Here is a 15,265-nt window from a genome sequence, read left to right as displayed (position 1 = left end):
AATGTATTCATTCCCAATTGTAGTTCATTAGAAAATGTAATAATACACCATTAAATGACATATACTCCATAAATGAGCTATGCTTCAGTCAATTGCAGTTAATACAGTACATGAAGTCAAGGTCCAATGGTACATAGACTAGATTTCTGTGATGCAATGCCTAAGTGTAAAACATTTTGACATTTCAATTAGATTTTTTAAATCAAATATTAAATTGTTAAAGACTATTACCTGCTTAAAAGACTACACGAATTGGACCAAATGGGCTACAGTCAAAACATGAAACGTTTTCAGATATAAAACTATACATTTTGAACAGCAAAACCAGTATGTCACAAGTTTCTATCAATCAGTAACTTGGAAATCTTCAGAGAATCAAGCACATTTTTATTTTTGAATCTGTTTACAAAGAAAAATCTATCAGCTATAAAAGGAAAACTTAATTTTGAAAGAATTCTATATGCATTATCAGCTTAGCTATTTAGAATGAGGAATTACATTATTATTGCCAAAGGCACTTTAATGAGCAGCAGTTTGCAACAAAATATAGGTGAAGTACTGTAGCTTTGTACAGTATGTATGACTTAATTAAGGACTTGTATGCTAGTTACTGTAAGTTAGGAATGTAAATAAGCAAAACCGAGCAAGAAGTGTGAATCAAAATGAAAACAATGAAATAATGCAAAATGGGAAGAGCATATGAACTAACGTTGTTAATGGATGGGTTCAATAAACTAATTTAATGACAGTGCATCATAAATTAATTTTAAGAAAGACACAAGAAAAATTCTGAATTAAAATATCCATTGCATATGTACAAGAGAGAAAAAAAGGGTGGGGGGTGGATGATGAGTACCAGCTAACTAAAAGTTTAACTTACTACCACTTTATATGGATGAGATTTTCTCCATGAATAAAAAAACAAAAAAAAACAAAACAGTGGCCTTCAAACAAAAAGCTCACACAGGATGGGCGTGAAACAGTTGGATTATAGCTTCATTTGTACTCATGGAAACTAATGATCAAACTCCACAAATCATACCTCTCTAGTCAAATTGCAGGAAACATTAAGGTAATATTTTACAGCGTTGTTTCTTGAGAAAAGAAATCTACTATTGTTGACTGACCAAAAAAATGGGGGAAAAAGTTTAAACATTTTGTAATAATTATTATTATTATTATTTCTATTTTTTTTAAAGGAATTGGACAAAAAACATTTTGGAAACAAACACATCACCCAGTCACTACGCATAGAATGATAAAGTATTTTATTTACAAATTATCACAATGAAGCAGGCCAATAATTTACATTATATACATTTAAAACAGTTTGAAGTACATTTAAAGGTGGCAAGTGCCAAGTCTTCAATAATCTTCACATCTGTAAAAAGGAAAAAAAAATTGCATTTAACACATGATGCAATAGGTGGCTAAATAACAGAACCATTACAGAAAATAGACCCGGACCAGGAGAGTGGAGATTAAAATTGAGGTGCATAAGAGAATGAGAAAGCAGTATTATACATCCAGGACTAAATTTAATCTTTTTTAATCTACAAGCTTCTGAATGAGATTTAAAAAGGGGCTTAAAGCACACAACACAGACAGTGCTACTATGGGTTGACCTGTGTCATGTTCGGAGGTGGGGGTGGTGGAGGAGTGCGTGGTACACACTGAAAATTCAGAACAGTGTGACTTTTACTTGACGTGTAATTATACTAGAAACTGCACCCTATTGATAAGTACCCTTTAAATCAAATGAAACAGTAGTGAGCAAGCTCAATAAAATTTTCTTTCTAATTTAAGATACGTTTAAAAAGTGTACACATTATATAAATACAGGCAAACAAATGACTTCTCTAAAGAAATGTGGTAAAATATTTCTAATCATTCAAAAGTTCTCTCCATTAAAAAGTAGCAGCAGCCTGACAGGCTCAAACCCAGAATAGGGCAAACATAGTTCAATTTTTAAGCTTTTGACTAAATATAGAATTACTATGCTCGATTTTTTTTTTTTTAAAATACACAGCAGCTTGTACTTTCTTTGCTGTGAATGCACAGAGAGAAAGGGGACAGTATTGGCAGGATTGTGCAGTGAACGCTGCGCATATGCAGACAGATGTATACAATCATGCTTTGAAAAAAGAATGCCAACTCATAGTTTATGTTCTGCCAATGCTCATTCGACACCAGTTTCCCATCTGGCTCAGCACATTAATGTGCATTTGCGTGTGCACTGAGGAATCTAAAGGGATAAATGAAGTCCATTGGCTTTTCTGTCAGGAATAGCAAGGGAGTACAAAGAATGAGCAAAATAATTTGAATGATTAACAAACCATCACTGGTTCAGAACAGACAGTTCAGACTTGACTGTATTCACTTTTAAAAGGGTGTCAGAAAAAAAATGTTTACATTAACTATCTAAATTAAAGAATATCTACCCAGAACCAAAGGTGCAAAAAAATGTAAAGATTTATATATAAAAAGTATTGTACATCCATTTGTATTAAATAACAAACAAACTCAAACAATATCTCCATAAATTAAAATGAGTATATTGTATAAAATTACAAATACTCTGATTTAAAAGTGCCAAGCAAGTACTAATTGTCTATTTATTAGAGGAACTTGTGGTATTAAAACAATTAAAAAGTGATTGCTTGGCAGGGATTTGAGAAAAAAAATGCAATTAAAACTACCATCATTGCATGTAAATCAACCTTGGCACACCCCAGACTAAATTATTCCCCAGTTATTGTAATAAGCATTTATTTTCAAGGAGAATATGAAACAAAGCTCTAAATACAAAGCAAAGACGCACGTGGGAACGAAACACTATTCCTTTCACATCACTACACAATAATATGTAAACAACAGGCAACACTCTTGACAATTTTCCAAAACATAAAAAATTCAAAAACTAATGGCAATGTATCCCATTCATTTTTAAGTCTAAGAACCCATAACAATTCACAACAGGAAATACCTTTATGACAGCAATGTGATTAAGGCATCCAGAAATTTACTGCGGTCCTCCGTCTTCAGTTCAATTACTAAAACAAAGGGACAAGACATGCATGAGGTAATGAAAATTCATATATTTGCGGTTTCAAATACCATTCATAACAATAAGTTATGATGTGCTATGGGTCTTTTATTAAGTAAACACTAATATAAATTCAAACACAAAAAAACTGTAAAAAAATTATCCAGTAATATTTCACACATTAGATAATGCATCTTAGTTGCATAGTGCCACCTAGTGGAGAAATACACTTTTCCCTTTATGTTCAGGAAAATAACTAAAAGACTATTTAAACCCATTAACACCTAAAATAAGACAGACATTCTCCCAGTATTTGCATGGGTTTTCTTTTCACATCGCAAAGACTGTTACACTGAACTGCAAATTGAAACCGGCTCATATGAATGTGGGTGCAAACATAAGTCCGGTCATGTGATGCATTGGTGCCTCGTGCAGGTTTTTTCCCTGCTATGCACCAAGTGATGCTGGGTAGGCTTCCACCCCTCCACAGACCTTTATTTGAATTATATGAGTTTGAGAGTGTTATTCTAATTTATATGGGCAGCTAAAAAAAGTCTAGTGAATCTCTGTCCATATATTAATGGAATAAAGCAACAACTGATGAAATCAAACGTGTAATATAACTTACTAGACATATCAAAGTGATCATGAAGAGTCCTAGATGAAGTACTTTCAGCTGCCTTTTCAAATGCTCTGCCGAAGAAACTAAATAAAGAATGATTAAAATCTCCCAGGTGACATATGAAAGTGAAAAAGAGACAAACAGCTAAACCTTAACCATTGGCACAAAAAGTTTACAATTGGGGTGACCAAGTAATTTAAAAAAAAAAAAAAAAAATCTAAAAGGCAAAATTAACAGACAACTGAATAAAAACATTCCAGACGTGTGGGATTTGTCATTTTACAAAGTGTGGACAGGAAATCTTTTTTAATTACTAACTTGTGCCAACATTATTTTGATACCACAGCCTATGTTAACTAACCACAACATTAGAATCTACATGAAGCACCAACCAAACATTCTTAGACAAAAAATACACAAACAATACATGATCTATACAACAGTACCTAACATTAAGATCTGCATAGATTTCTAAAAGCTGAAACATATTTTGCCCAACAGATACATAGTACCTACTTTTTTTTATCCGAACTCTCAGATTCTGGTGGAATACCAACAACAATCACTGTACCCTTCTCCAGGTCCAGAGGTGCAGCCATTATGAGTGGCAGTAACCTACAGCGCTTATTCTTAGTCTGAAAATGAGAAAAGTTGATTATACCAACAGCTTGGATATTAATCTCTATGAAAGTTGATTGTTGAATAACTATAAAAATTGTAAAAAAACATCAAGTACACCCATGTGTGAATGGTTTTTATCACCATTTAGGTGCAAACAGATATTGGAAAACATCAAGAACATTGGGGATTTAAACAAAACAGTTTTTAGTACACATTAATTGAAAAATTGATCACTACAGATGAACCTCATGTAATAACATACTTACAGAACAAATAAATGCCTTGAGAAGACATTTACTCAGAAGACTTAAAGACATTGGCTTAGAAAACATTTTTACATCTGGAGATCCCTGCCAAAGAAAATGATAAGAACAGAATCAAATACTGTACATTTTTCCATGCAAAGATACTTCTGGAGTATAGGTGCCCTTGGCTATTGTGTGCCTATCTCTTGCACAGTCCTGTTTTTTTTTTTTTAACATCCAGTTACAGTTGCTAGTGCCTGCAACAAGTTTTGCCTGTCAAAACAAATTGACATGCATAATATTCTCCAATCTTCCACTTTTAAGTAAGGTCAGTCAATATTCTCAGATGTGCTTAAAGTTTGTTTACTTTGTCTTAGGGCATCAGTTGTACAAAAGTCTAAATTATGACCGTTTCACTGTAAATCACAAAGACTGAAGATATTCAGTCTCACCTCCATGAGATAACAGTAGAGGAAAGGCCCTTGGGAAATGATTAGGTTGGTGCAGATGCAGCTGGCCACGGTTTGTTGAATGGCAATTAGTTTTTTCTTTGCTTTCTCGATACCATCATGTAGCTTATCCAAGTTACTTCTATAAATGGAAAAAATAAAGTAGAATAGCCTTAATACCAATAAGTTACTTAAAGTATAAGAAAGATTACATTTGTGTGGTCATGATAAGAATATTCTCTCTTTTTAATAAAAAAAGAAATAAATTTGTTTTGATTTCAATGATCATGCAGATATACAGCATCATTTTTTTCATTTTGCTACATTAATGAAGTGATTTTAAGGATAAACTTATTTAGGCATTTTCTCGATGTTCCTGCATGACAATGAAAATTGAAACAGCACAACATCCTTAATCAAGAGCAGAGGTTTGCGTGATCTTTTAAATATATAGGATGCTCATAAACTCTAAATCAATACAGAGAATCAGTAAGTACAACTAAAAGAAATGTACAAGACCAAACATAGTGACAACATATATAGAATGGCAAAACTACACTTGCTAATTAAGTGGAAGTTTTTTCCCTCCTAGGATTAAGCTAACTGTAACAGAAGATTAGTGTGAAAATCAAATATTCCAAAACATTAAACTGCAATTGAATATAACTGTTCAAAACTTAATTTGTTTACCAATGTTTCTAATTTACTCAGAAACAACAAAATAAGATTCTCCAGTAAAACGTTGGAAGTAACATAATACAGGTTATTTATAGAATGTTGACATTTATTATGAAATGTTGTATCCCATCTAATTTCAAAACAAACTAGTCTTAAAATGTGCGCAAATAAAATTAACACACATTTAACATTAATGGGTTTTGCCAAAGATAAAACAATGCATTGTATTTACTGAAAAAGTGAGGAACAAGATATATCCCCTATATTAGGCTTCAGCAGGGCTAACCAGTATAATGTGTTATTATATTCTACACATAGACTAAAATTAGATGGGAAATATATGTACTCTACCTGGAGAGGCAGTCCAATGCCTTTATAAAGTTGTCAGTCTTGCTGTCTTCCGTTTCAGTGTTTTCAAGAAGTGCCCCAGCTGCATACACAATATCAGCAGCCAAGAATTTATTTTTAAACCCAAAATGGACACTGAACGTCTGTATTCGAATATCCTTCATTCTATGGGAAAAGAATTTATTACCTCTTTTTAAATGTACTGCAAAAATGGCATCTGTATTATAAATGAGAGAGAACTTAGGAAAGAAAAGCATAATTAGTGGTTTCTGCTTTGAGCAAATTGACAAGCTAATGAAATACATTCATTGCTTATATGCATATCTATACTTAAAAAATAAAATATCCACAACATACATAATCATGCAATACTAAATGTTATCTTGTGAAGAAACTGCTACTAAAATGTTTTCCTCATGAGAATATTTCATTATTATTATCCTATGGCGGGTGTCACTGCTCCAACAGGACAGTGTCAATATCATTTTTTTATTCTTTGCTTAAAAAAAGTTTCAAATTGATTTTTCAGTGAAATACTTGAAGTTAAATTTGTTTTTAAGGAAAAAAAAAAAAAAAATTACATCTGAAAAAGTATACCCATTTGTAACTGACTGCTATAAACCTTGACCAAAAATTATCAGTAAAATGTTATTTAAAAAAAATACTAATAATGATAAATAATAAAATCCTTGACTAAAAAAAAAAAAGTAATTATTAACAGATCTTTTGAATACCCAAACTTATTTGAAGACTCTTCTATCACTTCTCTGAGATTTTCCTTAATTGTTATATCCATGGAGTTGAATTTCTGCTTCACTTGCTTCAGTGGAAGGCTATGGGGGTTTAACAGGAAAAAAAAAAAAAACACAAAACAACCACTAAATTATACAATCCAAGTCTAAAAGGATCAAAATCCAAGACAGGCGTACATGCCGTGTTATTTCAAAATTATTTTATTATGCATTTAAGTGCAAATAAAATGCATTCAATTTTATATTTTAATATATCTTATTTTCATTTTAAATAGTAATGCAATTTAATCGAAGGTGAGATATAAATATCTATTTCAGTAATACTTTACATTAAGTGTGACTGAATGATAATGAAATATTTAGGGGAGTTAAGAGTTTTTTTTTTTTTTTTACTCCGTACAGTCCAAATACAAACCCCATGTCAGCAAGGAATTCTTGTAGTTTCTTTTGACCGTGGATGGACCATATCTTAAAATAGGATGAAGTGTAAGATGAATTGCAAATACTCTCATAGAGAGACCAGTGCTGGTACAGAGCCAAACGCAAACTGTGAATTAGTATTAAGGAAGCACAAATTGGATACACAATGATATCAGTTTTTAAAACACTCTGTAGTTAGTCTACCAAATAGCTTCACATGAAGACACCCACTCTTAACATGTAAACTCACAAGTTCCCTTCATGTATCTTAAAGCTGAACCCACACACACTACCTAGATGCCAGGTATTCAATGGTTAATAACTCTAAGATATGGCTAACAGGATTTTCATTCTATTTCTTCATTTAACACTTACAAAAATTAAAAACTTGGAACTGTTGTTTGGGCCAAACCTTGCTCTCAGTTTACCAAAGCTAAAATCTAAAAGGTCATGAAAACTAAAAAAAAAAAAACACACCTCCACCATTGTGTATAGTAGTTAGTATTACAGGAGTCATACCCAGGTAGGGAAAGTAAGTGGAAGCCAAAACTCTCAAGTACCGTAACCAGTTAAACATTCAGGAGCTATCACTGACTGCCGTTGTTTAAATAAGGTCCACCCAAAAAGCATATTCCTCAGGCAATAAAACAATATATTGTATTTACTGAAAACTGAGGAACACGTTTTATATACTGTACAATATTAGGCCCCTGTGGGTTGGTCTAATGAATGGATGAGGAATATGACAAAATGGAAGAGCTTGCAAGATAAGACTCTGCGTTAGACAAACTGTTCTGCTTAATGTGCTTCATTATTAGGAATGGAAAAATCAATTAAAAAAAATTGAAAATTAATTCTACTAATTATAAATGTATTTTAACATAAGGAAGTATTTTCCATTTTTCAAACAGTGCATTTTTAAAGAGGATTTGTTCTTTTGATTTAAAAGGATACTCAAATTCAAATGAGATTCTTAAGCAGTCAATGGACAATAAATTTTCCTCATCTTCATTGCTATGGCTGTGTCTGGAAACATGACGCTGCAATGTAGCAACATCCGTCACATACTTGATGCTAAAGAGATGAGGGAAAAGACTCACTAAAAGAATAGAAACATCTGTACATTACCAGAATATAGCCATGTTTAAACATGTTAAAATAAAACTGAAACAAATATCTTGAGAAAATATTTTATAGTTTAGATCATTAAGCCCCCATTTTTTTAAAGAAGAAAAAAAAATCTGTGAAAGAACGCATCTACAAACACAAAGTAAAAAAAAAAATATTAATTCAATTTTTAAGCTAATTTAGAAAAAAATGTTTTCACTATTGAGAGTTAAAACAGCCACATCATGTAGCAGAAAATGAAGACTCCCAAGATTTCTTTTGTTCTCTTGCCTTCCACATTGACACTTGGTTCAGTCTCCAACCCAGTACACACCCCAAGGTGGAACAACAGCCTATAACATGCATTTCTAACATACTTTCTTAGTTTTAAACATGGAATTAAAGTCTAATTTTGCTTAATCTTAAGCACAAACTAGATGCATTATAAATTGCCAAAAACTTTATGATTTCGATAAAATAAACTTTCAATAAAAGTGAACAGACACATAGTACCAGTAATATGAGATTTAATCAGAAGTACTGGTTACAGCTTAATGATCTACCAGATAAGCTAAAGTAATAAATCAACAACTTAAATTACACCATCATCTCCAAATATACAGTACATAAATAAAAAAGGGGTAGTAACTGCATGTAAAAGCTTTAAATACAGTGAAACCTATAAATGCTGTAAACAATTAAAAATTGTGTCATTTATTTAAAGGAAAAAAAAAACAAACATTTTAAGCATCAATTAAAAGATGAATCTATTAATTGTATTTCACATAACAGAATGAGAATAATTAAACTATTTAATAAGCAATCTAAAATACTAATTAAATATTTGATATTTTTATTACATTAAATTTTATATTGAAGTACATAAAAGACATTATACTAGGCACAAAAATAAATAAATAAATAAAATCCTTACTTTGTGATTTTGTCTTGAACCCACTGATCTGTTAAGCCAATAATTGCCCACCTTTCAGGTAAAAATGAAAATATTTATATTAAAAATAGTAAAATACCTAATAACAATTTTTTTTAAAATAAGTGTGTATTTACCAGAGCATATCTTTGGAATCTTTAGACATTACCCAGGCCAGCTCAAACATTATTATGGCAGACTGAAAAAGAAAAAATATATACACTAAAATACATTTTTGTTAACTAAGAGTAAAGAAGAAAAACATAGCATATTTTTAGAGCTTTCCTCAAGCATGAATAGACATACTCACAGAGGTTCCATGATATTCATATTGCTCATAATCAAATAATATCTCTTTTCTGATAAGAAAAAAAGCAGGTGTTAAAATTGGAAATACTTGTACTACAGTGAAAGTGTACACACACACACACACACACACACAAACACACGAACCTGGTTACAAGATGTTATTATAACATGTTAAATATGCACATATCTCACCTTCGAGCTTCCCACTCTCTCCGTTCTCTTCGTCTTTCTATTCTTCTCTCTACAGCATCCTGTTAGAAATACAGAAATTCCTGTCAAACACTATAATACTATTATTGAATATTAATTCTTATGAGATATTATGCAAAACCAAAGTTAAAGTAAATGTGACACCACTAAATGTCCTTGTCTAATCCAAGTCACATGCACCAGAGATAAGTTTATGATCTTCATAGAAGAAGAGTACATAACCTGTCCAGCTTTACTGTTGAAATAAATAAACTCACTCCTTCAAACTTCCTTCTTTTTCCAGATGGCTCTTGGCCATCATCACTCTCATTCCCAGAATCATCTTCATTTCCCTCTTCTTCATCATCATCATCTCTGAAGATGTCGTCATAAGATGGAATTCCAAGGTCATCATCTTGCTTAATCAAGAGTTTAATCTATATATATATATATATATATATATATATATATATATATATATAATAAAAATAAATTAAAAAAAAATGCTAAATATTCCTTAAACAATAACACAGTGTCTGGTGAAATAATACTAGCAGTCTCATGAAATAATAAGAGTAACATAATGGTACAATGGACACACATACTAGTAAATTAAATTTAATCATTTGTGACAGTTTAAGAAGCATCACACTTAAGTGCTGCCTTAAAAGCTCAATGATTTTATAACATTCCTCAAGCTCAGGTTTCATTACGATATACAGAATGTAATCAATACAGTGGAGTTCTTATTTACATGTGTATGGCGAAAATACACCATAAGAATATTATTTTAATAGATATTTATACTCACAATATTAAACTATGTATTGAAAGAAAATGTATATAACATTTAACAAAGACTCCAAACAGGTCAACATTTAAACTGTGTAAAGGAATGCCACAAAGCAAACTCTGATTAAATAATACATTTGAAGTACTACCTTTCTTTGTGGGAGAGTTAAGGAAATGTCACATTAGACAACTTTTCCAGTGTTTTTCAGTCAAAGCCTTCATTTACACAATCTTAGCTAGTTGGAGACCGTTGTCAGATTAACCAACTGGATTTCGTGGGAGTGAGCTGACATACCTAGTAAATCATTCCAACCAATCTGCAGCTTGTGACAACGATTTTTGTCTTTGTTGTCATGCAAGCAGAGCTTGCCCCTACAACTAAACAACCAACAAAGCATATAATGCAGCGATGAGGAATAACAAAACGCAGGTGTTTTGGATCACACAAACAGAAAAGAAACTTGTCTGTTTAATATCTCACATTTTATGCACCATGACAAAAATGGAAAAAGGTTAAGATTGTGGCTGAATTTGCCAAACCTGTTTAACCATTTCTACAGGACCAGCTCCCGCAGGCATTATGCTATTGGCCATTGGGGAAAAAAGATGAGCTTAACTGTGCTGGAAAGTTGGCATACAGCCACCAACTTTGATGTGGCCTATAATTTTCACTTGTGAATTGTTAAGACTATTTCTAGACATACTGTATTCTTGGAATTTATTAGTCTGTGGCAATTAATATCAGAATGTAAAATCAGTATAGTTGGCTCTACTATAATTTAATACTTTTTCTTTATAGCAATAGTGATTGTATACAGTTGGCTTGGGGCAGGTAAAGCAGCTATAAAGCAGTTGTGGGGTGAAATATGATAGTACAGGTAAGTTTCCATAATGATTACATGGACTTCATTACAACACACACACACACACACACACACACACACACACACCATCCTGCATTAAATTCTTTCAAAACATTAAATATTAAAGCAGAAAATAAAACAAGTTGTGTGTGTGACTTGATGTTTTAACAGATAATGAACCAGAGAATAAGAAAGCAATCAGTACCTGTGAGTCATTGTAGACATTGATGACATCTACGGGTCTATGGGTGTCACAAATAAAAAAAATGGAATCGTCTTCTGGCTGAAGTGTCTCAAGAAGGTCCACATTGGCACCGCAATTTATCAAAACAAAGTACTTGAACTAAGCAGAAAAAAAAAAGCCATAAAACAGTTTACAAACATTCCCACTAATTAATAACATCCATTACCCTCAAATATTGGTATATGAAACCCAGAACGTAGTAAAATCTTTTCAGCTTTTCTTGCATGCAACCAATTCCAGAATTGGCATTACAGTAATTCCATTATGCAAGTTTGCATTTTAAGCAGTGACCGGACACTTAATAATCTGAAATAAGGTACTTGATGAAGATTCTTATACATGAGATACCAATATCATATTAACATACTTTAACTGTACAAGTACCTCATTATCCTAAAATTAATCTATTGTAGGAGTGATTTGGAACATCGTTGCAATGAAAAATTATTATTTTTGTCTTGTGTGTGATTTGCATTGCTTTAAACAATAACTATTGAAAATATGATGATATGGTTTACAGAAGGATTTTTTGTAATATTTGGTCTTTCACGTTTCTACACAAGACAATGAAATTTAAATGCTCTTTTTATGAAGATGATTTAGTTAATTTATAACAGTGAAATGCTTCATGTTTCAAGAAAAAAAGAACAATAACTTGTTACTGTCTTATTGTCCTTGTAGTTCCGACATTCTTCTAGATCTTTTTATCATTTCCAACATCTTAATAAAACATGAATTTCTCTGGAGAAAGAATCAGTCTAATTTAGAGATGCTATCTGCAATCTTATGGTGCTCAAAACTATGACTATCTGTACATTACATAAAAAGTACTACTTATTTAATACACATTTTACCACAAAGGTGTTCCAAAATATTCTTTAGATGTTTAAACTATCTTAAATTCAAGTGTCTGCTCTGTGGGCCTGCGACTGAGTGACCTAAACAAAGACAAAGACCTATGACAAAGAAAAGGGATAATCCCAATTTAGACTTCTAATTTCACATGGGAAAAAGCAAACACAGTTTTGCTTCTAAATATTTAACAAATATAAAATTGAAATTCTAATATAGTGTTGTCTTTACTTTTCTTAGCATTTACCCAAAATGTCACTCTCAAACCCTAGACAATGTTGAAACCACATACCTGCTCTTTGTGTTCCAGAAATGCAGTTTCAAGATCCTGCCAGCCCGAGACAGGAACCAATGTATACTGGACATGGTCACAATGAAAAAGGGCCTAATCAGTATAAACAAATGAAGCAATTTAAAATTATGTAAAATCATTGTGAACATCATTTGAATATAAATGCAAAGAAGTAATTCAAATAATATTATTTTCCATTTCTATAAATTATTTTAATTCAAATTGCATAAACATTATTGTGCTTGGATCATATTTTGCAATACTGAATTCTTTGTTTTGCCTTCAGATACACCACTACACTTAAAAATACCTTAACAATCTTGGACACAGAAATTCTCAAATAAAAAATAGTTTCACATTTTTCTAATAGAAGTTCCTCTAGTTCCCTAGGACCATAAAATTAAACTGACTGGGCTTAGTAGATATCGTACATATATGACAAAAGCCAGTCAGCAGGGCACTGGCAATGGAAAACAAGAATGACAGAATAAATATGTGCAGATCCTTCCTCTTCTACGACACAAGTAAAGGTTTTGGATAATCTCAAAGATGTCAAATCATTCTTAGCTGGCATTATTAAAAAAAAAAATACTACACAATACATATTAAAACACTATAGCCACAGATTTAAGTAAGTAAGAAATCCTTGATCAATAAAACCTGGAAAACAAAGTGCATGCTTTAAGAAATTAGGTGCAACAACAGACCAAAAAGCTTTAGAAGGAGATTTAACAAGCAGCTTGAATCTCACAGGACATTTTTTAAGAGGATGTCTCATCATTTAAAGAGTATTCAAAATCTTTTTGTCTCTCAATATATTTGGAGGAAAAAAATCATTCTTCTTGGGAAAGTGTACAGTGAGATTTGTAAAGTAATTTCTTTCACTTTGTTTGTAAAGCAGGATGTACAAGGGACTGTCCAAATCACTTTCTAAACTTTGCATTCCAGCAGGAAATACGTAAAGGGCCATAACAGGAATTACATAGATGTATTATGTTTGTTAAGTTTCCAGTCTTATAAATGTATGCTATACACAAATCCACAGTAAGTTATTTAGAAACATCATAATGTATCTTATTGACAAAGTTGTTTATCAGAGATGGTACCAAAGGCAATAGTAAATTGCTGGGGAGTCACAAACATGTGAAATATTTAAAAAAAATTGGCAATAATACAGGTACTGTATAATTTTCCATCCTTGTTTAGATGTCGTGTTTCTAAAATACTATTGTTATAATAACACATTTGCAAGAAAAAAAGTCATCGTTCGATACCTGCTGGAAATGTTCTATTAAAAAGAAATTGATCAGTCACAGTGTTCCATCTGTAAAAATCCAGCCTTTACTTCGAAAGAAATGTCACATAAAATAGGCTGCGAAGTGGCAGTCATTTAAAAGAACATCTGGGAAAATGGTAAGTAATGAAATAAACTCCTTCGATGTAATGCACTGAACGATGTTTGGCAGCCGTTTTAAGTTGTCTAATAGGCCCTTAACATTTCGCATTTGCTGTAAAGATTACAAAAATCTAGTACTGCACAGTTGTGTACATGTAAAATTAAAAAATAAATAAATAAACAAGCGTTACCTGAAGAATTTTGCACGCGCACAAGGCATCAATGTCTGAAGCCACCAGAAGAGCAACTCTCTAGCGGAGAAAAACAAAGCATATATCAATACACTACGTTGATCTTAGAAAATAAAACTTAAAGGATAAACTAACGAATCTAGATTCTCACACGGACAATGACAGTGAACCGTATTTACACTTTATTCTAACGGTGTATTATACAACAGCTTGACTCGACTTTTCAGTTTTTCTTATTTAAGCTCCAGCAGGCCTCTTTGTCTTAAATAAATCACAAAATAATATGCATCTCACCTGATTCACAATAACGTCAAAAAACTCTTTTCGGAAATCTGACAGAAACATTGTGCTATGCCGATTAATTTAATACCAGCGTAATATGGAGAAGACACTTGTAAAATCACTGAGCTTACAGATGTCGTTCGCTTCGGTAAGTCCAAAAAGGCCGCCAAATCATGCCACATCCTATTGGCTGATTAGTCGTCAATCATAGTTGAGGTAGCCAAGTCTCGCAACTTTAGCCAATCGGAATGCACATAAAAAATCTCGCCAGTGCGGTTTCTCTTCGTAATTGAGGCGGATGAAAACAGTCTCACGTTCTTGGGGGTTGTCCCTGTACGCGATTGGGTAACAAGTCGGTAAACGATTGGCTTTTTTCCATTCAAGAGGAAACTTCCACCGGGCCAAAAGTGAGCGAATTTCCGGTTACTCGTCTAAGTGCCTGTTTTTATTTTGCGATTTTTTTTGTTGGAATTCGGTCTAACTGCGCACAGTATTCACAACGCACTTAACAGACAATAGCAAGTCTAGGAGTAACAACAGTGATACAAGCCACAAAAGCACAATATACTCGTAATATTACACAATTATGCAAATAGTACTATTGTGTGTTTATTCTAGATTCGATGTATTCTACTG

At 32.3% G+C, this 15,265-nt stretch overlaps 1 protein-coding gene across 2 annotated transcripts; it reads right to left on the bottom strand.

Moving 5' to 3' along the window:
- Nucleotides 1–1,251: 1,251 nt before the first annotated feature.
- On the bottom strand, nt 1,252–15,048 carry cdc45 (CDC45 cell division cycle 45 homolog (S. cerevisiae)). Of its 2 annotated transcripts, none has more exons than XM_039772176.1 (19): nt 14,761–15,048; nt 14,348–14,407; nt 12,761–12,853; nt 11,578–11,715; nt 9,996–10,154; nt 9,721–9,779; nt 9,530–9,578; nt 9,357–9,418; nt 9,223–9,273; nt 8,136–8,255; nt 7,177–7,308; nt 6,744–6,842; nt 6,013–6,174; nt 4,987–5,125; nt 4,556–4,639; nt 4,185–4,303; nt 3,675–3,751; nt 2,987–3,053; nt 1,252–1,381 (listed from the first exon to the last, which is right to left on the bottom strand). In XM_039772176.1, exons 1-18 carry the CDS (start codon nt 14,809–14,811, stop codon nt 2,989–2,991), a joined length of 1,719 nt encoding a protein of 572 aa, XP_039628110.1. In that variant the 5' UTR covers nt 14,812–15,048; the 3' UTR covers nt 1,252–1,381; nt 2,987–2,988. The 2 variants fall into 2 exon arrangements, with proteins under 2 accessions (XP_039628110.1, XP_039628109.1); XM_039772175.1 differs by having other exon boundaries at nt 14,642–14,823.
- Nucleotides 15,049–15,265: the final 217 nt, after the last annotated feature.

This window comes from Polypterus senegalus, chromosome 12, assembly GCF_016835505.1.
Source record: "Polypterus senegalus isolate Bchr_013 chromosome 12, ASM1683550v1, whole genome shotgun sequence".
In the NCBI taxonomy this organism is placed as follows: Eukaryota; Metazoa; Chordata; class Cladistia; order Polypteriformes; family Polypteridae; genus Polypterus; species Polypterus senegalus.
The sequence above is the reverse complement of the archived record's forward strand: the minus strand, read 5'-3'. Positions and strand labels throughout refer to the sequence as shown.

What these genes read in the sequence shown, in the direction of transcription:
- cdc45 (XM_039772176.1), bottom strand. Translation starts at nt 14,811, where the DNA reads ATGTGGCATGATTTGGCGGCCTTTTTGGACTTACCGAAGCGAACGACA. An exon ending in GAGTCTTCAAATAAGTTTGG is followed by an intron (nt 6,175 to 6,743) that starts GTATTCAAAAGA and finishes CTTTTCCCATAG; the next exon opens with AATGAAGGATATTCGAATAC. An exon ending in TGATCACTTTGATATGTCTA is followed by an intron (nt 3,054 to 3,674) that starts GTAAGTTATATT and finishes CCTTTGTTTTAG; the next exon opens with TAATTGAACTGAAGACGGAG.